We start from the raw sequence: 23066 nt of genomic DNA on the forward strand, positions 1-23066 counted from the left end.
TCTCACCCCCATGGCACCTACCTGGGAGCACACTTCACACCCTGTCAGGACCTAGCAAATATCCATGGAGTCTTGGTGTGCGGTCTCACAGGGGAGAGACAGCATCCTAAAGAGTGGGTACTGTCTGGGTTTATCAGCCTGGTTCTTCTGGTCTTTCTTTGAACAAACACTTCTGAACATCTCCTGGGAGCCAGACATTGTGCTGAGGACACCGAAGAAGATAAAGACACTCTCCTCCTGCCCCTAAGGAGCTTGTGGGCTGATGGGTGCACAGTGCACAACCGCACACCAAGACTCCATGGATATTTGCTAGGTCCTGACAGGGTGTGAAGTGTGCTCCCAGGTAGGTGCCATGGGGGTGAGAACAGTGTCTCTGCCCCCCTGACAATCTGGGATGGTTGAGGAAACATATTCACAGTCATCCAATCCAGAGACAAAAAGTGAACCGAGAAACCAGAGATCTTTTAATCCAACAAAAGCAGAAGGACCAAAGTGAAAGATGATGCAGAACCGGCCTTGGAATCCAATTGACCTTTTCTTGAGAATCCTTAGGAGTTCTGGGGCATGCTGTATCCCCAGGAAACCTTTGCAGAGAAAGCCTTAAAAGTTTGAGCAGCTGGAGGAATGCTGTGAAGAAGTGTATACAACAAATGGTGGTGGAGGAGCACAGCAGCACAACAGGACCAGTGCCATCGTGGGGACCCACGGGGGAGTGCTGAGGCACCTCTTGATGCTCAGCCCTTTGCTGGGAAAGTCACTCCTTTATGGGTGACACATGATATGAATAACACATCCAGGGAAGATTAGGTGGGGTGGGGAAGTACATTCCTGATGGAGGACACACCTGGAAAATGGGATCTAGTCATTGAATGATAAACACACAGGAAAAAAAAAAAGAAAAGAAATACATAGGAAAATGGAAGTGGCGAGACAAGTCATGCCAGAAGCCTTGAGATCAGATGGTAGAAAGTGGACTATGTCCTGAGGCAAAAGGAGCAGTTAGCCCAGGGGATGGCCAAGGTGTGCACTGGGTGTGGGCCCCTCTTACAGGAAATAGCCAATAAGCTATGCATTCCTCTGAGCACCTCCTTGGAGTAGATGGTGCTCTCCCCATTCTCCAGGTGATGAAACTGAAGCTCTGAAAGGCAACATCGAGTGTGTGGGACCCTAGAGCCTCTGTATTTCCACCTTTTATTTTGTTATTTTTTGTTTTTTGTATTTATGTATCTATTTAGAGCAGGAGAAGTGGAGGGGTGGGGGGACTCTCAAGCAGACTCCCCAGTGAGCACAGAGCTTGATGCAGGGGCTGATCCCACAACTCTGAAATCATGACCTAGGCCAAAAATCAAGAGTCAGACGCTCAATGAGCCACCCAGGCACCCCATGCACCTCCACCTTTGACTGTAGCAGATTTTGGAGTTAATGAGAGAAGGATATATCAGAACCTCCCCACTCTACTCATCCTGTTGCAGCTGCCTAGGTGGGGGGTTGTTGCCCAAATATGGGGCTGAGTTCTGAAACTGATCTCAACCAATAGAAGAAAATGGGTTCTAATCCTTGCTTTTTGAATTTGGCCAGGTCACTGCCCTTCATAGACGCATAGAAGCCATCGTAGAGGTGGCTGCAGTGTGTGGAGTGAACATCATCTGTTTCCAGGAAGCATGGAGTAAGTCTCTTTTGGGGTGCTTTCTCTGCTGCCTTCAGACAATAGTGTATTATCTCCATGTCACCGAGAGGACTACTTGTTTTTTTTTTTTTTAATTTTTATTTTATTTTATTTATGATTGGCACACAGTGAGAGAGAGAGAGAGGCAGAGACACAGGCAGAGGGAGAAGCAGGCTCCATGCACCAGGAGCCCAACGTGGGACTCGATCCCGGGTCTCCAGGATCGCGCCCTGGGCCAAAGGCAGGCGCTAAACCGCTGCACCACCCAGGGATCCCGGACTACTTGGTTTTAAAAAAATCTTCCCTTCTCTCATCTATAGAAAGATTCTTTTGTCAACCACATCAGAAAGTCAGGAATCCTGGCTTCCATGTACCCCAGTCTCGTCTGGTCCTGCCAGTTCTTCCTCCGAAATTGTTCTGAACCCATTCAGCTTTTCCTCCCCATCTTCTCACCACTGCCCTGGTCTAAGGCACCATCAGCTCACACCTTGGCTTCTGTAACTGCTTCCAGTACTTCGGCCCCTTCTAACTGGTTCATCACACCTTCTAACAAAGATCTTTACAAAACTCAACTCTGTACTGCTTAGTCTCTTCCTTCCCCCACCTCTGCAACCTCATCTCTGCTGAGCTCTGCCCTGACCTCCCTGATCCTTCACTCCCCTACAGCACCCTCTCCCTCCTTCCAGGCCACAGTGCAGCAGCTGCTCCCTCTGCCTGCCTGGCCTTCATCCCCCTTCTGCTTTTCTTGCCTTTTAGACCCTGTCCAACCTTCGCACAGAAGCTGAGAGCCCACCTCCCTATCTAAAATTTCCCTGTTACATACTGCTGGTACCATATACCTTTATTTAATTTTTATCCAAGTTATACATGCTCATGGTTGGGAGTCTAATGGTCTGCAAGGTCTTTTACCAAAAACTAGCTATCCTCCTTCCCAGAGGCAACTACTTTCTACTCTTAGTTGGTTCTTTGAGAATCTGACTTTGTGTTGCTGCTTCCTGATTTTTCAGTTTTGCACCATCTGTTAACTTCCTCCTATGGAAGAAGACAGCATCGGTCCTTTCCTCCTCTATCTGCTCTCTTACACATACCCTTCCTATCCTCCATCCATTCTCTGCCAAGCCATTTTGTAGATTTAGATTTCTTTTCCTGAATCGCTTTCTCTTTTCCCCAGAATTTGCTTTGTTTTCTGCACACCTACCCCAAATTCTATCCTAAACTTCCTTCCAGCTTCCTCAATCTTCACATATTTAGACATGTGAAGCTGTCTGTTGATTCCATCTCCTTTTTTTTAATCGTTAAGTTTTTATTTTAATTCTAGTTAGCTAACATACAGTGTTATGTTCATTTCAGGTGTGCAATATAGTAATTCAGCAGTTCCATATATCACCTGGTGCTCATCACAACAAGTGATTAATTGCCATCACCTGTTTCCACCATACCCCCCCCCCCCCCCCCATGCTGGTTCCATCTCCTAGAAGAAATATGTTCCCAGAGCTTTCTGACTGCTCTAATCTGGATTAGTTGCCCCCTCTGCTGGCTGCCTGGCTGTCATCCTGGGATTTCCCTTCACCATCATGCTGGGGAGTTCCTTTGTCTTGTTCTTGTGTTTCTCCTATCCCATATCTTCCTCTTTCTTCATTTTCTCCCTCTTTTTGGTTGAGTAGTGTTCTGAGAAAACACATAGGAGGTAACCTTTTGGAGACCTTGCATATCTGAATATATGTTTCTCCTAAAACTAGCTTGATAGTTTAGTTGGGTATTGAATTCTATGTTAGAAATAATTTGCTTTCAGAAGTTTAAACACATTGCTCCAGTTTCTCTTGGCTTTGCGTGTTGTTGACTAGTAGCCATTTTGACTGATGACCCACTCCCTATGATCTGTTTATTTTTCTCTAGTAGGTTATAGAATTTTCTCTTTTCTAATGCTTTGGAGTTTCATAATGATATGCCATCGTGTGTATCTATTTTATTTTTTCATGAAGTTATCAAATATTTATTGAGCACCTACTATATGCTAGGTGTCACCATAGGTACTTGAGATACAGCAGCAAGCCAAAAAGACAGACATCTCTGCCCCTAGAGGTGTCTTCTCATGGGGAATGGGAGACAGTACATAATATGTATGTATTTTAATCCATTATTCTAGGAACTCAACGGGTTCTTCTAGGCTAGAAATGTGGGTCCTTCAGATCTACTATTCATTAGTGATTTTCTCCTCTTTTTTCTTTCTTCTTTTCCTGTTACTTCTACTATTCTAATGTTAGAACTCTGGACTAGGTCCCTAATTTTCTTAAGTATTTCCTCCTATTTTTCATCTTTGTCTTTTTGCTCAGTTTTCTGATAGATTTTATCTAATTTGCCATTCATCCTTTTGTTTCTGCTGTCATACTTTGAATTTACAAGAGTTCTTTTGGTCTGAAAGCTCCTGTTTTATGACATCTTGTTCCTATAATTGCAGTACTTTCTCTTGTCTCTGAGGATGTTATGTAGCATTTTTTTCCCTCCTTCCTTGTTTCGTACTTATTCCAAATTGGTCTTTTATCCCCAGATGAATTGGGGGTTAAAAAACTGCAAGCTCTGAGTTTGTGGGAAGGGCTCCTCCCCATTGAGCTTCATGATAGGATGACTTGGTTTAGCTGTTTATTAGCTAATCCCCCATAGTAGTATCTTTGGGTCATTCTCTTCAGGCTGGCCAGAGTCCCCAGAGAAGATTCTTCTTATCTCTTGCCAAGAAGAGAAAGAGGATAGGGGTCCAGTGTGCCAATGTTTACTGAATCCCTCTGTTTTTCATCTTCATCTGTCCTGGCTTCCCCAAGGCCAGAGGCATTCTGTTTAAGCACCTCCAGGGAAAGAGCCTCTAGCCTTCTGCTGAGGTGAGAGAGAACTCATGCCAGCCTTGTGCAGGGAGGAGGGATCTGGGTTTCCAACTGCTTCTTAAGCAGATTTCTGACCAATTTTTGTTTGTCACCCCTCCCTGCTTCCCCACCTTCAGAGCCACGTGGTGCTTCTTACTCCTAAACTCTCCAGGGGTGGGCAGCAGCCCAGCATGTGATCCTGGGGACTCAGGATCAAGTCCCGCGTCAGGCTCCCTGCATGGAGCCTGCTTCTCCCTCTGCCTGTGTCTCTGCCTCTCTCTCTCTCTCTCTCTGTGTCTGTCATGAATAAATAAATAAAATCTAAAAAAAAAAAAAACTTTCCAGGGGTATGTGGTGGAGAGCAAGGTGTTTCCCACTTCCTCTACTGCTGGGAGCCTGAATTTTCTGAGCCTATCACAATATCTACCCTCATCCTTCAGCTCTCCAACCTCTTGTGTTTTGTTGCTCTTGCCCTTCTCTCTGTGCTTCATCCTCCTGGGTTTGTACCTTTGCCTAAAAATCCCTTTATTGGGCAGCCCGGGTGGCTCAGGGTGGCTCAGCAGTTTAGCACCGCCTTCAGCCTAGAGCCTGCCTGATCCTGGAGACCTGGGATGGAGTCCCACGTCAGGCTCCCTGCATGGAGCCTGTTTCTCCCTTGGCCTGTGTCTCTGCCTCTCTCTCTCTCTCTCTCTCTCTCTATCTCTGTGTCTCTCATGAATAAATAAATAAATAAATATTTTTTTTAACTTTTTTTTTTAATTTTTATTTATTTATGATAGTCACACACAGAGAGAGAGAGGCAGAGACACAGGCAGAGGGAGAAGCAGGCTCCATGCACCGGGAGCCCGACGTGGGATTCGATCCCGGGTCTCCAGGATCGCGCCCTGGGCCAAAGGCAGGCGCCAAACCGCTGCACCACCCAGGGATCCCAATAAATAAATCTTTAAAAAAATCCCTTTATTGTTATTTGGTACAGTTGCAAAAAAGAGCAAAGGTGTGCCTCCAATTTGCCATCTGAACTCAGAAGTTCATTTCATTTTTCATGTTCCTGATTACTTATACTTTCACTCATTTGGGCAACACTTTTGATTTGTCTGCCTCTTCCATTAGACCATAAACTCCATGGGGTCATTGTCTACATGGTGTTAGTTTATTTTTCCAATTCTAATTACCACCCCTATTTTTTTTACCACCCCTATTTTTTAACATTAAAAAGATTTAATTGTGGAAAAATATATATAACATAATGATCACTTTAACCGTTGGTAAATGTACAATTCAGTGATATAAAATTCATTCACAAAGTTGTATAACCACTATCTATGCCCAAGACTTTTTCAATATCTCCAGCAAAAAATCTGTACTCAATTAATAAATACCCCTTTATCCTACACCTCTGATAAGCTCTATTCTACTTTCTGTCTCTGAATTTGATTACTCTAGGAACCTCATGTGAGTGGAATCATATAGTATTTATCTTTTTGTGACTGGGTTATTTCATTTTAGGATAATGTTTTCAAGGTCCATCCTGCTGTGGCATATCTCAGAATGCCTTTCCTTTTTAAGGCTGCATAATAATTTACTGTATGGATAGACCACATTTTGTGTATCCATTCCCCCCACCCCTGTTTTGTCTTTAAAAAAATTATTTACTTGAGAGAGTGTGCACAAGCAAGGGGAGGTATGGAGAGAGAGAGAGAATCTCAAACAGACTCTCCATTGAGTGGGAAGCCTGACACAGGGCTCCATCCCACAACCCTGAGATCATAACGTGAGCTGAAATCCAGAGGCTGACACTTGACCGATTGAACCACTCAGGCTCGGTTTTATCTTTAAATGTTTTATCGTTAATGAACAGTCCCTGCTACATGACAGACAAAATGTTTATGGTGGTTTAAGCAACTTCTTCCTTTTTTTGGATCTGGAAAGCTCTCACTCATCCATTAAGACCTAGCACAGACATCCCCTTCTTTGGGGGACCCTGGGAACTCCCCTGCATAAAACTGAGCACTCTGATACTGTGCAGCCACTCAAGGTTATAATTCAGTCCCCCCATCTAGGCTAGCAGCTCCTGAGGGCTGGGCTAGGTCTAAATTTAAAGCTTGACTCCTGGAGTGTTGGTTCAATAAATAGAGAATCCTCTTCCCCTCTAATCGGAAAGCTGTAGTTGGACTTTGCAGCCAGCCTCCCCCAACCTCCATTCCACATTCTTCTTTGGAAAGTTTGTTTACAGTGGTTAGGTAAATAGGAAAAGAAGCCATTAAAATGGAAATAGAGAAACTTGGAGGGTTTAGCAACCTGAAATGAAGTCAGAAAGGGAGGTTTTATTCTCTTGGGTACATGAGTCTTTCCTAATGTGCTGAAAGCTGAGAATAAATGGTCATTAAGGATCTTTTTTGTCATTAACAGCTTTTTTTGTTGACTTCCTTAAAATAGTTCATCCCTCTTTCCTGAAGGCAAGCCTGGAGAGTCTTGAGCCTGGTACCAAGGCTCCTGGGGCTGTTGCTGGCAGAACTGTGGTGGCCAAGGTGGTGGTGGTACCATTGGTAGCCTCTTCACACTGGCGCCATCTTAGAACCAGCCATCCTACAACTGAAAGGAATTGGGAGACTGATTTTTTTCATCTTCCTTCTCTGTGAAATGAAGAGAGTCTCCCCTATTTCAGAAAGATATGGGGACCAGCTGCCTATTACTGGGCCCATGACCCATGTTTGGGAAAGGCTGGCTACAATTAGTAGCCCCAAACAGGCCCTGCCCCCACTTAAGACACTTGCCATTCACATCACACTGCTTCCTCCAAACCCTCCCTGCGGGTTACTCAGTTCTGAGTGATGTGAACCATAGCAAGCATCTGGAAACTTCCAGGAGGTTAATCCTCCTGAAAGAAATGGACTTAGGTCATTGGAAGGAGAAAGGTCTAAAGAGTGTACAGAATTGGTCCAAATAAAGAATTCAGTACTCCAAAGCAAGAAGAAAAAACCAAACAGCCCACTAGGAAATGGGCAAAGAGTAGGAACAAGATTGCTTCAAGGATGAACCCAGAAAGGCCAGTGACCATGTGGCAAGGTGCTTCACCCACAGGTGATAATCTAGTATATATATATAGTATATGGATTAAAACCGTGGTACATCCAGTGGGGATGAGAAGTGGTGCCAGTTCACAACATCAGACCTGTGGACACTAGAGAGTAGGCTGGGGAGGAATGGAACACATGTAGCCAAAAATCCCTGTGCCTACCTCCATTATAGCCCCCATCCTCCCCCACAAAAGCAAGCATCATCTTGAACCTGGTATGTGTAATGTTCTGTGAACTGTTACTACATATGTAGGTACCTGCTGTTTGAAAAATAAAAAAGCAAACAAAAATCAGTTTATGAATTTAATGAAATTTCTTATTTAATTAGCCCCCTGATGGCATCTAGCCAGAGAACATGGGAATAATGCATTTATCCTTGGGGAACATTCAGTCCATCATCCAGCGGTTCTCAGACTCCTTATGGGAGTTCATTAAGTGAGTGGCTTTTCTTTTCTCTCTCCTCATGAGGGGGAACATTTCTATGGTGATGTGCTCAGGGTACCCAGTGCCATCCTCAGTGGCCCTCATGCTTTCCCCAGGGAGTCTTGGCTGTGCTTGTACCAACCCACAGATTGGCCAGCAGTTTGGAATCTGCAGTAAAATATACATAAGATAACTCTACCATTTTAGCCATTTTTATACAGGTCAGTGGCATTAAGCACATTCACACTGTTTTGCAACCATCACAATCATCCATCTCCAGAATTTTTTCCTCTTCCCAAACTGAAACTTAGTACTCTCCCGCCCAGCCCCTGGCAACCACCATTCTAATTTCTCTTTCTATGAATCTAGCTATCCTAAGTACCCACATATAAGTGGAATCCTATAGCATTTGTCTTCGAGCCTCACCCATATTATAACATCTGTCTTCTGTTTAAGGCTAAGATTCAGTATAAGGCTGAATAATATTCCATTGTATGGATACATACCACATTGGGTTTATCCAATCATAAATCGATGGACACTTGGGTTACTTCCATCTTTCAGCTGTTGTGAATATGAAATGATTATGCAGATACCTGTTCAAGTCCCTGAACTGTTTCAATTATTTTTAAGACTGTAGTAAAGAAGTTTGGGGCAGCCCTCTGTTTTGCTATGAAGCCTAGAAGGTTAGAGTCTGCCTGGCACCCATATTTAAGGACACAGGACACAGTAGCCAGGCTGAGACACTCGGGAGCCTTGTTATCTTGTGGAGACTCTAGCTCCTGCCAAGGAGCACCTCCTCAGAGGCCATGAATGTTGAATGTGATTCTGACTCTCTCCTCTTCACAGCTATGCCCTTTGCTTTCTGTACAAGAGAGAAGCTTCCTTGGACGGAATTTGCGGAGTCAGCCGAGGACGGACCCACCACCAGATTCTGTCAGAAGGTAGGACATTAACTGCTCCTATGACAGCAGCTGCCAAACATGTACAGGTCACAGAGCACGGCCCCAGCTGCTGGGTGTGGCCCTTCACCATGGAAAATGCACCCATTTGGTGCTTGTTTTGCCAGATGAGATTAGATAAGACTATTTGCTGCCCTTTTTATAGTGTACTTTCATTTAAAATCATAGAATTTCAGAGCCAGGAGGGCTCTTAATGGCTCTTTCAGGTGAAGGAGCTGCAGCCTAGGGAGGGGGGTGACCTCTAATGGTAGGTTCTGCAACCGGCAAGTGGCAGAAGTGGCCCTTGGGGACCAGGGATGAGATTGATTTCTTGTCCAGACCTCTGCTAGTGCCCTGCATTATGTAAGCTTCTCTGTGTGGCCAGTCTCATCAGCACAGAGATGAGTCTTCATTTTTCTTTATTAAAACCATATAATGTTGTATGACCCCATGGATATGAAATGTCCAGAATAGGTAAATGAATAGAGGCAGAAAGATGTAATTGCTAGGGGCTGGACAGGGAGAGGGGTTGGGGAGTTGCTGCTAATGGGTATGGGGTTTCCATTCGAGGGTGATGAAAATGTTCTAAAATTGGATTGTGGTCATGGTTGCACAACTCTGTGGATGTACTGAAAACTACCCAGCAGTACACTATATTTTCCCCCTCACCCATCAGCACTGACCTGAACAGCATACTTTAAAAAGATGAATTTTATACCATTTGAATTTTATCCTAATAAAGTAGGTATCACACAAAAAAAAACCCAACTCATAACAACAAAGAGGTTACAAATTATGCCTTATCCTTATTCTTAACAAAGCACTTTTTTCACTTCTCCATGTCCCATTTCAGATTTTATATATATATTTAGGGATTTTTTTGAGCAGAACTGTAATCACAGTGATTCGATCAAAACTTAGTGTAGTTCCAAACATCAGTGGTCTCACACTGTAAGAAAAAAAAATCTGTCATCTACCAGGTTGTTGATTCTGTGCTGTGGATAAAGGAGGAGCGGACTGGTTAAGTGGTGACTGTAGATGACAGATTTGAACCATGGCCAAAGGAAGAGAAAAGAGGGAGTGGGGATGTGGTGCCAGAGGTTACCTGTCTCATAGAGAGGGGCCCAGGGCCTGTGATGTTCCTTACATCCCTTACATGGCTTGGAACATCATCTTCTTCCCATTGTGCCTTTCCTCTATCCATCCATCAGTAGGGCCAGAGGTAGTGACAGGCTAGTTAGAGTTGAGGAAAAATGACCCTCTGGAGCTGCTTGTCCTGATGATCACCAGTTCCGTAATGTTCTTATTTGAGACAAAAGGAAGTCAGCATCAAAGAATTTGGTTTGGCTTGGTTGGTATGATGAGAAGTATGATGAATGTTCTTTTTTTTATTGTAGTAACACATAAAATTTACCATCTCAGCCATTTATAAGTATATAATTCAGTGGTGTTAAGTACATTCACATTGTTGTGAAACAGATCTCCAGAACCTTTTCATCTTGTAAATCTGTACCCATTAAACAATTCTCCATTCACCCCCAGCTACTGGCAACCAATATTCTACTTCCTGTTTCAATGAATTTGACTACTTTAGATACCTCACATAAGTGGACTCATTCAGTATTTGTCTTTTTGTGACTGCCCTATTTCATGTAGTATAACGTCCCCAAGGTTCACTCATGTCAAGGATGATATCCATGTCATCCATGTGATGGCAAGATTTCCTTCCTTTTTAATACTGAGTAATATTCCATTGTATGGATATACCACATCTTTTTTAAGATTTTATTTTTAGTTTTTATTTTATTTTTATTTTATTTTTTTATTATTATTATTTATTTTTAGTTTTAGTTTTTAAAAGATTTTACTTTTAAGTAATCTCTGCACCCAATATGGGGGCTTGAACTTACAACCCTGAGATCAAGAGTCACATGCTCTACCAACTGAGCCAGCCAGATACCCCAGATATACCACACTTTATTTATCCATTTCTCCATCAGTGGATTTTTAGGTTGCTTCTATTTTTTGGCTCTTATGAACAGTATTGCTATGATCGCTGGTGTCCACTTATCTCTTCAAGGTGTTCTTCCAGATACATACCTAGAAGTGGGACTTCTAGATCATACGGTAGTTTTAGTTTTAAGTTTTTGAGAAAATGCCATACTATTTTCCACAGCTGTTGCACCAGTTTACATTTCCACCAGTAGTGCACAAGGATGACAATTATTCTTACTTGGCTAAGCTTGGGGATCCGGACAACACTGGCATTCAGTCTTCCAGAGAACAAATACAAATGATAGGTAGCTCTGAACTAAGTCTAATTATTTAGTAGGATCATTTAATTCTTCAATTAAAAAAAAAACTATGACCATTGATTTAAAAGTATGACTCTGCTATATTCCGTTATTTTTCCAGCTGGCAAAGAAGCATGACATGGTGGTGGTATCCCCCATCCTGGAACGAGATAGGGAGCATGGGGACATTTTGTGGAACACAGCCGTGGTAATCTCCAATTCTGGAGCAGTCCTGGGAAAGACCAGGAAAAACCACATCCCCAGAGTGGGTGACTTCAATGAGGTGAGCTGGCCCTACGAAAACTAGCTCAGCTTGCTGGCCCTTCTGTCCACACATGCCTGCAGATCTTTCTGTGAGGGAAATTCTATGTTGGATTGTGTCTCATCACACAACACTGGAACACAGTGTGGCTGTAGTGCTCTGGGGTATCCTGCCATTGTCATGTATCACATAGACAAATGGGATTCAGATGGGATTCCCAGGTGAGTCCCAAACACCAAGCACAGGGGGATATTTCTTTTTTTAATATAACCTGACTTGGCTTTCTGAAATTCATCTTTGAGGTTAGTAGTATATAGATTAAACCAAAATAAATTGTGCACAAACATGAAATGATTCCTGCAGCTCCTTTCAGACTCTAAGCTTGTCACCCGTCATGGTCTATCCCTCGTTTGGGAAGTGGGAATCTTTGTTCGTAAGTCACATGAGGTTTTAGCCATGTCAATGTGTTGGATAGCAGGGGTAAATGTAATCAGGTAAAGCTTTGTGCCCATGATCAAGGTATAAGTCAAGAGAGCTATTCTGATTAGTTAATGCCAAGGCATGAGTGGGTTGGATGAAGAGGGGTGGACGTTTGAAGGAGAGAAGTAAACTCCACCTAATACCTAAGATAGGAAACCTTAACTTGATCTGCAATAAATACAGTTGTTCAGAATGTGATATCCCCAGTCCTTTGCTACTCTCCCTGATTGTGGAGGTACCAGCCATACTCTCAGTCTTGTCAGGAAAACAAGGAGGCATCTACAGAGCTAGATGACGTTCCCTAGGGAGAAAAAAACAAAACAAAACAACCCTAGTGTTTCTTAGTGACAGCTGGAGGGGGGTGGGGAGGAGGGGGAAGATGTGCTCATCACCTGTTTACCCTGGGATTAATCTTTAGCTCCCAGCAGATAGTGAAGGGCTTGTCTCAACACACCAGGATCTAGTCCAGTGTCCACCACATGTACACATCCTGGTTGCTGTCTGACCCTAACAAATTCTGAAATTAATGGGAGGAGGCAAAATGTTCTGGGAGTAAATCCATTTGGGACCTCAACGAGCCCTCTAGCTACCCACCCCCCAAGCCAGGGCCATCCATGAAAATATCCCAAAGCGAGCACCCCGAGGGGGGCAGACAGAGAGGCAGACATAGTAGGACTATGTCCCATCTATCTGCCCTGAAGGGACATCCCTAGTCCTAGGCAGGATGCCCAGGGAGCTCTGTGGAGAACACTTTCAGGGTGTGAGTTCTAGTCTCAGATTAGCCTTCATCAGGGGCACCTGGGTAGCTCAGTGGTTGAGCATCTGCCTTTGACTCAGGTCATGGTCCCAGCATCCTGGGATCAAGTCCTCCATCAAGCTCATCATGGGAAGCCTGCTTCTCCCTCTGCCTGTGTCTCTGCCTCTCTCTCTCTGTGCCTCTCATGAATAAATAAATTAAAATCTTGGGATCCCTGGGTGGCACAGCGGTTTAGCGCCTGCCTTTGGCCCAGGGTGCGATCCTGGAGACCCGGGATCGAATCCCACGTCAGGCTCCCGGTGCATGGAGCCTGCTTCTCCCTCTGCCTATGTCTCTGCCTCTCTCTCTCTCTCTGTGACTATCATAAATAAAAAAAATTTAAAAAAATCTTAAAAAAAAAAATTAGCCCTCATCAGCTGAACGAGTCACATAGCCACCAAAGCCGTGATGTTCCCCTGGCAAGCAAGGGTTGCTCTGGATGAGTTTTCAGTCCCTGCAGCTCCGACATTCTTCACAGGAACATGTGGTTGGTAAAGACATTGACTAACTAACTCGTGTTAACATTGACCAAACCTTAACCATTAGTTGTACCATGACTGAAACCTAACCAAAGTTTATTCTTAAAATACTGTGGGAAATTGCTTTGGGGATTTTTTGGACATGCCATGAAAGAAATTTTGGGTAAATGCTTCAGCCATGGTGATTTCCCAACTGTTGGCTTATAGTTATTGTGTCTGGTTTCTTAAATTTTTCTTTTTTTTTTTTAACATATTGAAGTTTTGGAATTTAGAGTCATAGCCAAGATTGTTACTTTTGGGGGTACTGGCAATATTTTATTTTTTCTGTCAGGTCTAAGGAAAGAGAAATCATACAGCTCAGAGATTTTCATATATGGCCCTTTGTTTTTCAGTCAACTTACTACATGGAGGGAAACCTTGGACACCCGGTGTTCCAGACTCAGTTTGGGAAGATTGCAGTGAACATTTGCTATGGGCGTCACCACCCTCTCAACTGGCTCATGTACAGCATCAACGGAGCTGAGATCATCTTCAACCCGTCAGCCACTATCGGAGCACTCAGGTGTCTCAATAGGCAGGATCTGGGAGGGTTTTTGGGACCTCACTATCTTTTGCCTATGGCCAAGCTGCAGGGTTCAGAGCTGGGTTTAGTAAACTATAGCAGGCAAGTGCGGCCACGAGGTTGTCTAACAAATCTGAGACATGGGATTGTGTGTCATATATTTAACCAAGTTTTCTGTGGGAAAAAAAACCAAAACTCAACATCAGTTAAGACCCCCCCCCCCAAAGAGCTACTCTGCTATAAAATGCCATTTCTTTGCTGTTATTCTGGACACTGAGATGATAACAGTCCCCCTCCACTAATGCCATAATTGTCAGGATTCCAAAGAGCTCCTCTTCTAAAGTGTCCAAAGCATAGTAGGTGCCTGGCCAGCATTAGCCCCCTACCCTGTCACAGTCACTGTTTCCCTGATAGGGGGACTGCAGATTCCTAAGCCTCTTGTCTGCAACATCCAGCACATGGAGGACAGATGCCTTGATGATAGAAGGAGCAAATGAGGGAATCAAAGCTGAGAAGGTCCTTAAGAGATCAGCCAAGTGGCTCTGGAATTTGTTTTTAACCAGCAGTGTTATAACACCCAACATGCATTTAGGTGTTAGCTTCATCCTGAAACAGATAAATCTATTCTGATGAAGGCAGTGGGATGGGCCCTGGCAGTCCCTGGGCTCCTGTGCAAGACCCCTGGGGCCCTTCATTTAATAATGGCTGGGAGCTAAGATGATCCAGCATGACTGCACTTCCGCTGCTTCTCTCTTCCCCAAAGGCTGAGTATTTGGGTGGTTTCCAGTTTTACATCATTAACAAGTACCAGAGCTGTAGGAATTTATGTGCAAATATCTTTCTTCCCAACTCACTTCCTCCAAGGCAGGATTCCTGGATAAGGAGGTTCTGCTGGCTTTCACTCCTGGTGGCCAGTGCCCTAGCAGTGGGATGCTGGTGGTGGGGGAGAATCCCTGGTCCTTCTTTGGGGGGCAGCTGGGGCAGTTCCAGTGGGCAGCTTTGAGTTCTCTGCTGGCCTACACCTGTCACTCTTCTCTTTTAACTAAATTTCAGTTGAATTTTTTCTGAAGGTCAGAATGTGACATTTACTTTACCTTTTCTTTTAAGCACGGTGCCCCCTTCTCAAGAGCGACATCCCCACAGCATTCTGATTTGCACAGCAGGTTCCTCAGTGAGCCAGAATGCAAACCTAGTGGGACCACCTCAGGTCAGCTGCCCCCTCCATGCGCCTAAATTTCCTATCTGTATGGAGGAGGGGCACTGTTGAGCAAAAGGGGAAAATTTCCTCTTCGACATTCTTCATCCCCAAAGAGTCTCCCTGGGGCCTCATGGCAGCTTGGTTACTATGACAGAGTCCAAAGGCAGCTGTGACGTAGGGTAATTACTGGTCATCTAGCATCCGGACCTGGGTAGAACTTCCAGGCCACCTCCGTGGGGCAGCTTCCTCCTGCAGGCCATGTGTAAGGCATTCAGCAAGCGCCATCTACCTGCAGGGGTCCCTTGAGGAACCTGAAGCCAGTGTCCTGAACATCTCTGCCTGAACTGGCTCCTGGGCCAGGGCAGGCAAAGCTGCGAACTCAGATGGCCGCCTCCCTGACCTTATTCTGTCGGGCTTTTATCAGCCCCAATTAAGCAAACAGAAGCACCTCAGTGTAATATGCACATAACTGCTTGTGTCTTCAGCAGCCTATTAGGCTTATTAAAAATTATTGATTTTCCTTCCTCAACCAACAATCATTCAACTCATGCCTTTCAAGGGTGTGGTGAGGCTGGCAGTTAAAACGATAACAGGTCCTTTGGAAAGCAGTATGTTTCATGAGCTCCCAAAATGTTCACACCCTTTGACCAGATAATTATACTCTTAGAACTTTACCTGACAGAGTATCTAAAAGAGGAGGAGAAGGCTGTATGCGTGAAGATGTTTCTGGCAGCTTTATTCATAATAATAAAAGAGCTAGAGGCGAGAGAAATGTCAGGGTTAGGTAAATTTCAGCCCATCTCTTCCATGTTAGGCCACAACACACTGAAAAGTCATTACGAAGATAATTCAGCATCATGACAAAAGCCTGTGAACAAAGAAAGATATTTCCAGGCTGTGGTCAGAACTCTGTAAACATCTTTTGCCAAGGATGGGTGTGGAGTGTGGAAAAATTACAACAGATGGTTTATTAGGTTGGTGGGATTTCTGAGTGATTTTCTTAAAATGATAAATGATTATTTGTGGAATTGATGGAGACTGTTTTTCAGCACAAGGCCAGGCAAATCCCCACCAGCTGCACACAAGCAATGGCTTCTGGAACCATCCATTCCTTCTCTGGCATGTCCTGTCCTCTCATTACATGTGCTCTGTGGGTTGGTAGGGTGTCCTCGCTCATTTTGAGGTCCCACAGTTCTAAGCATACAATAGACTTGAAGTGTTTTTTGATGAACTGAACCGTCCTGACGGTGCCATGCAGCCTGTGTGCTTGAAGATTTCTGCCATGTATGTGTGTTAATAGGAGAGTGGAGATTCCATCCCATTGATGCATGTCTCCTTCCCACTGTGATTATTTTTAGGGGCTAGTATAGCCACAGTGGGAATAACGCAGATGGCCCCATGTCCCAGTGGGCTCTCCGTGATTCCCGCACACGCTGGGCTCTCATGAACCTCCAGCTTCCTTTCCCTTGCTTGTTTTGAGAGCCCAAGTTTTATTGCCAGCTGTGGGTTTGAGTCCTACGCAACATACCCTCCCAGGAGAATTTCAAGAAAGATGTTTTATGGCACTCACCCTGCAACTGTCTATTTAATTCCTGAAAATGTCATTTACGGGTGTGTTTCTATAAAAATCCTTTCTTAAAAGTTTTGTCAGCTTGGCTTAGCAGCTGGGGCGAAAAAAGCAGCAAAATGAGTCCCCTCAATCAAGCTTGTGATTTTTTTCCCCCCAGATTCATGAATCCTCCTGAGAATTAGGCTTGTGACAAGCACCCACTCCCTCCACCTACTCCCGGTTTAAACCAGGTGCACACTGACAGGAAGGAAGATTCTAGGGCATTTTTCTCGCAGTCACTCAGTATTTCTAAGTGGGCATTACACCTGTCAATCCAGAATCTTAATGATGTTGTTCCTCAGACAAGAGATAATTAGCACCAAGAAGGTCCCCTGGATTCCGTGGCACATTGTAGTTAGTGGGCTGGAGAAGGACAGGGTCTTCAGTTGGGGCAAGATTTCCCATCATGTCCCACGTATGTGGGCACCGAAGTGAGGAAGTCCCGCAGCTCAGCTGTGCCCATGTGGTGCCTCCTTCCTGGGCCAGTAAGAGGATCAAGGAGCCCCTGCTTAGAGTCTCAGGGTTCAAAGGAGGAAAATAAGAAGGCACTGGGATGGGGACCGGCTCAAGGGAGGCGACATCTGCTACAGAATCCAGTTACCCCTTCCAGTTACCTAAATTCCTTTCAGGTTTACTCTGTTGGCTTGACCTGAAATCTCTCCCTCTGGAGACTGCTTTACAAGTCAACAGAGCAGGGTAGGAATTAGGCAGCAGCTTGAGCCTTCATGGGTGCATGAGCCCCTAGGCCTGCAGCTTCCTTCTTACATTTGCCAGGTGAGGCTCTGCCCAGCCCGGAATATAAGTTCCTCACCTGACCCAAGAGGAGGGAAGGAGAGAGAACTAGCAGTTAGGGTGCTTCTGCCTCATAGCCCCCTCTAGAAGCTTCATGTCAATGGTCAGTCTTTACAATATCCCTTTAAGGAAGTTTCAGAAATGGAAACTGTAGTTCAGCACTGCTTCGGCCTGCAGCAGGCCTGGCCCCAAAAGGCTGCTTGGGCTTAAGCATGGGACAAGTTGGCCTGCTTGTGGGTTTGGGACACCTGCAGCCACAGTCTCCCCGGCCATCTCCACCGCAGACCTGAGAAGGCCGACAGCCTGGGTGGAGCTCAGGGCCAAGCACCCACCCAGTCTGGCCGGGAAGTCAGCCACCTGGTTCCTCTCTTTTCTCTCTCACAGCGAGTCCCTGTGGCCAGTTGAGGCCAGAAACGCAGCCATTGCGAATCACTGCTTTACTTGTGCCATCAACCGTGTAGGCCAGGTAAGTCCCAGCAGTCTGGCTGGGCTTGGTCAACCAGGTGTGCTGGGGACGGGACAGAGCTGCTAGGAAAGCTACCTGCCCAGAGGGGGGCCTGGCCTCTTTGACCAGCAAAGGACACAAGGGAAGCAACTGCCTGCTGGCCCCAGTGGGGACACATTACACCTCTTCCCTCTGTTCCCTCTCTGTGTGCGTGCCACAAACCCTAGGGTTCTAGAAGAGGGGAGACTGGCTTCATCTGTTACTTTTAAAGGTAGTACTATGTTTCTCTTCTGTTTTGGTCTGTTTTGGTCTGTGGCTGAAACCCTTTTGAAAGGCTGTCACCCTGTCACCACCAAGTCTCCTGTTTCGTATTTTTCCCCATTGACCCCGTGCACTAAGCAGTCTTGACTACCAAACACAGTACGTTCATTATGTAATAATACTCTTCCTCATTCTTATTAATCGGATGTCAAACTCTAATCAGAGCATCTGCTCAGGCTGAGATAGCCAAGGTTTATATACAATAAGTTGGCCCAATTTCTGATAACATGAAGAAACACAGTGCTTTCATTAGCCTGTGTCACACCATCACAATTTGAGGTAGTTTCCATTAGGCTTTGGGGAACAGACTAAAAGCAGTGTGTGAGCACCCCCGTTCGTCCCTCCAGAGACCCTAAGTTGGGGCTTTATTTCCCAGGCAGACAGACCTCAGCTGCCTGCCGCAGCCCTGAGAACCACTCTGCACAGTCTTTTTCTTCCCTCTAGGCAGATTATCAACTCCCCAGAGACGAAGTCCAGGTTTTTACCTTGCCTGTCAAATTCCCTGCTGGCCGCCTGCGTTGGCCCAGTGCTCAGCAGGGACATTTCATAAGTACTTGTTGATTGCCCGGCCAGTACAGGCCATTCTTTTTCTCCCTTTAACTGTTTCTTCCTTCAGTCCTCCTCAGCCTGACTTTGTGGTGGACGCGGTGGTAGTGCCACCTATAGGTTTACCTTACCTCGGTTTTCTTTCACAGGAGCACTTTCCCAATGAGTTTACCTCTGGAGATGGGAAGAAAGGTATGTTCTAGGAATTTCCGTGATTGGCTGCTGCAGAGGAGAGGGCCTCACTGTGCCATTATCTGTCTGCCTCCTCCGGGCAGGGGGCAGGGTCAGCCCCACAGACTGTTTCTGCACGTGTGGGGTGCTGTTGGAGGGGCGCACTTCTCTCCTGACTATAGCTGGGTCCTGGGCTTGTGCCCACCTCATTCCCCAATTAAGGATGAAAAGGCTTAGGGTTAGACTCCATCCCTCCCCTGGGACTGGTAAGAGAATGGTCCTAGAAGACATGGGAACTCCTTTGTGCACTCTTTGAAAGCGGGGGTACTTTACTCACCCCACACATCTCTCTCTTCCTTTGTCCTTGTTCACCTGCCACCACACCCATCCCAAGCTGCACAAATGTCCCAGAACATTGGTGTGGACTGCCTTGGGTTCCTCGAATTCACAGCTTGTTTTTTTTTTTTTAAGATTTATTTATTCATTCATTCAGAGAGAGCAAAGAGAGAGGCAGAGACACAGGCGGAGGGAGAAACAGGCTCCATGCAGGGAGCCCGATGTGGGACTCGATCCCGGGTCTCCAGGATCACACCCCAGGCTGCAGGCGGCGCTAAACCGCTGCACCACCGCCACCGGGGCTGCCCTCACAGCTTGTTTTGATCTGAAGGCAGGTACCACCTCACCTCTGCTAGGAATCCCCCACTCACTGGTCCCAACTCCGGCTGGGAATGTGGGAGGGAGGTCTCAGAGTTAGCTTAGAGTGTCCCCTAGAAAGGCAGAGAGGACTGAGCAGGTCTGTTTTCCAGAAAAGCACTTTCTAAGAGGGTTCCAGGGGCACCTGGCTGAGCGTCTGCCTTTGGCTCAGGTTGTGATCCCGGGGTCCTGGGATTGAGTCCTACATCAGGCTCCCTGCAGGGAGCCTGCTTTTTACTCTGTCTATGTCTCTGCCTTTCTCTGTGTGTCTCATGAATAAATAAATAAAATCTTTAAAAAATAAAACAAAAGGGTTCCGGATCCCCTCACGTGAGGCCCCAAATGTCCAGTCTCCAATCCCAGTTAGCTCCCTACAGACAGAGATGCAGAAAGGCAGGGGAATGAGGTCCACTGGGTGGCTGCTGTGCCCAAGCCCCTGCTAGGCCCTGCACTGTGCCCACCTGCTCCTTACTCGCCTATGGTGTAGCTCTTAGTGCCACTTGACTTGTGAGGGGACCCAGGCGTGGAAGGAAAGTACGACAGACACAGCTGGTGAGGCAAGTGAAAGCAGAGCCTGTAGCTCACCATGTTGGGCCACCACAGGAAGCAGACACACAAGAAGCTCTGGAGAGCTATGTGACTCCCTTGGGCTGAGGGTGGCTAATGTTGGAAATAAGGGCTAACACTTATACAGAGGTGACCTTTAACAGTTCCCAGGGGCAGCGGTGAGGGCTGTGAGGGTGACTTTGCAGCCTCAGGCCTGAGGAGGGAAGCATGTCCTTTGTGTGTGGGGGGGGCAGGGGGGCGCCCAGAGATGGTGGGGAGGATGGCACAGACACTATGCCTACCCCTCTGCAGAGTCCACCATGTGCCTGCACAAGCTCACAGGGGATTTCTTTCACTTCTTCAAAGCTCACCGGGACTTTGGCTACTTTTATGGCTCGAGCTACGTGGCGGCCCCTGACAGCAGTCGCACTCCTGGGCTCTCCCGCAACAAGGACGGGCTGCTGGTGGCTGAGCTCGACCTGAACCTCTGCCGGCAGGTGAATGACATCTGGAACTTCAAGGTGGGTCCCCAAGTCCTCTGCTGTTGCCCTGCTCTTCCCTTTGGGCCCCCATTCTGCTCCCAGAGCTGGAAACCACAGCCACTGGGTTTGCTCTCAGGAGCAGCCAGATGACGCTCCAAGCTGAGCAGAGGGCCAGGTCTCTTCCTCCCAGGGCTGGTGTGCAAGGGAGGAGCCACTGGGTCAAATGATGCCAAGGCGGAAGACCTTAATAAATTCTCCTCTTGTCTGATTTAGATTCTGGGCGCCTTCAAACAAATTAATCTCAATTTCATTTGTCCAGAGAATAGAGTGGATTGGCTTCTCTAATCCTTTTTTTCCTTTCCAGGCATTTGCACTTATCACAAGATAAATGTGGGTGTCTGGCTCTGCCTGTGGCCTGGCCCCATGGTCTAGGCCTTGACAGGAGAGGGAAATGGGTCACGCAGAGAAATGGAATCTAGCTCTGCTAGTGCCTTTCTCAGTCACCCTAAGCAAGACCTTTCTGCTCCGGGGCCCTAGTATGCCCATTTGTAAAACAGGAAGCTGTACTGGAAGGCCTCAAGTGGCCTTTGAAACCTAATACATGTGACACCAGGGGCCATGGGAAGAATGTAAGTGCCTGCCCTCCTGGAATGGGGTGGTGGCAGCCGTGGCCTAGAAGCCCCTGAAATATACCCTCTCATCCTGGATGCAGGTGGAGTTTGTTACATTAGTGTCCAGCAGTATTTATACCGACTCAGAACCCATTTATATGTGCAAATGAATGTCCTTATGACTGCGTGACTTTGCCCAGGGTGTCTGGGAGAAACTACTTTCCCTGTTACCTGAGCATGTTTCCTGAGTCTCAGATCCTCATCGGACAAATAAGGCATTTCCCACATGAGTGTCTTCCTCTGAAGCTCAGACTCATGCAGGATTCCACACAATAAACAATGCTTTCTCATTGGTAACTTTCTGAATGCAAAAAGCCACCCCCCAGACAAACTATGGTGATGGGCATGAGGTCCTGTTGGGTTTTGGGAAGGAGAGATAGAAATGTCAGGGTGTGAGCACCCGGATAGGTTTTCCAGCCCTGCCCCAACTCTCTCCCAGACCCGGAGCCAGAAGACCAGGGTGCAAATCTGAGCAAACTCCATTGCTGCCTGGGAACCTGGAGCAGGTCACTTCCCTCTCTGGGTTGTACGCTGTTCTGGGGTTCTGCAAGACCTCAGGATAGCCCTCCTCCCTTCTGCCTTGGGGCAGGTCTCGTCTTTGGGATGACAGGTCACAGAGGTCTTCTAAAGAGAGGAATCAGCGTGTGTGAATCATCTCGGCATCTGTCATCTTTGCTATCCACTGGTATCAGTGCTGAGCCATCATCACACGGGAGTTATTTCTCCAGATGCTAGTCTGAAACTGCCCTGTCCGCTAGCCTTCCTGGCAAATTTCTGGCCCATGGCTGCCCTCTAGTGGCAAGAGGTGGTGGTGAGTAAATGAGGGGCGTGTATAAAACCTAATCTGCCTGTTTTGCTTTCAGATGACCGGCAGATATGAGATGTATGCTCAGGAGCTTGCAGAAGCCATCAAACCCAACTACAGCCCCAATATCGTGAAAGAGTAGCTGGATTTTAGCTCCTGCCTGCCAAGGAGGGCACCTCTGCCCCTAGCAGATCTGCAAGTACAGCAGGCTTTACATGTGCAAGTTCTCCCCGGTGATATCCTGGTAACATTTCTGTCCACATAGGTTTAAAAACACCTAGACAGCGGGGGATGCCTGGGTGGCTCAGCAGTTGAGCCTCTGCCTTGGGCTCAGGGCATGATCCTGGAGCCCCAGGATCGAGTCCCACATCGGGCTCCCTGCATGGAGCCTGCTTCTCCCTCTCCCTATGTCTCTACCTCTCTCCTTCTGTGTCTCTCATGAATAAATAAATAAAATATTTTTAAAAAAAAGAAAGAAAGGAAGAAAAATGCCTAGATAGGGAGGGTATATTGAAGAATAACTGTCCAGTGGGTATGAGTTTCCTTCCTGGATGATGAAATCTTTTGGGCTTACACAGAAGTGTTGCTTACACAACATTGTGAATGTGCTAATGTAGAATGCCACTCAATTGTATACTTTAAAATGGCTAAATTTATGTCATGTGAATTTTACCCCCATTAAAAAAAAAAAATCCGGGATGCCTGGGTGGCTCAGTGGTTTAGCGCCTACCTTCAGCACAGGGCGTGATCCTGGGGTCCCGGGATCGAGTCCCACATCAGGCTCCCAGCATGGAGACTGCTTCTCCCTCAGCCTGTTGTCTGCCTTTCTCTATGTGTTTGTGTGTGTGTCTCTCATGAATGAATAAGTAAAATCTTAAAAAAAAGAAAAAAATCCCAGGCACTTAAGGTGCTGGCTGATTTGTAATTAGACACATAGGATGCCCCAGTCCTG

The 23066-nt window shown here is 46.3% G+C and overlaps 1 protein-coding gene across 4 annotated transcripts in view; it reads left to right on the plus strand.

Annotated features, from left to right (window-relative positions):
• Positions 1 to 22834, plus strand: part of UPB1 (beta-ureidopropionase 1) — a 32039-nt gene extending 9205 nt beyond the window's left edge. For 2 of the 4 annotated variants that reach the window (XM_077874501.1, XM_077874500.1), the window contains exons 4-11: positions 1579 to 1666; positions 8871 to 8965; positions 11378 to 11539; positions 13666 to 13835; positions 17819 to 17900; positions 18896 to 18938; positions 20469 to 20677; positions 22173 to 22834. In XM_077874501.1, the coding sequence (XP_077730627.1) occupies positions 1579 to 1666; positions 8871 to 8965; positions 11378 to 11539; positions 13666 to 13835; positions 17819 to 17900; positions 18896 to 18938; positions 20469 to 20677; positions 22173 to 22256 (933 nt within the window). In that variant the 3' untranslated portion in view covers positions 22257 to 22834. The remainder of the gene's footprint in view (positions 1 to 1578; positions 1667 to 8870; positions 8966 to 11377; positions 11540 to 13665; positions 13836 to 17818; positions 17901 to 18895; positions 18939 to 20468; positions 20678 to 22172) is intronic. The other 2 variants (XM_077874498.1, XM_077874499.1) reach the window with 2 other exon arrangements.
• Positions 22835 to 23066: the final 232 nt, after the last annotated feature.

This window comes from Canis aureus, chromosome 27 (genome assembly GCF_053574225.1).
Source record: "Canis aureus isolate CA01 chromosome 27, VMU_Caureus_v.1.0, whole genome shotgun sequence".
Taxonomy (NCBI): Eukaryota; Metazoa; Chordata; class Mammalia; order Carnivora; family Canidae; genus Canis; species Canis aureus.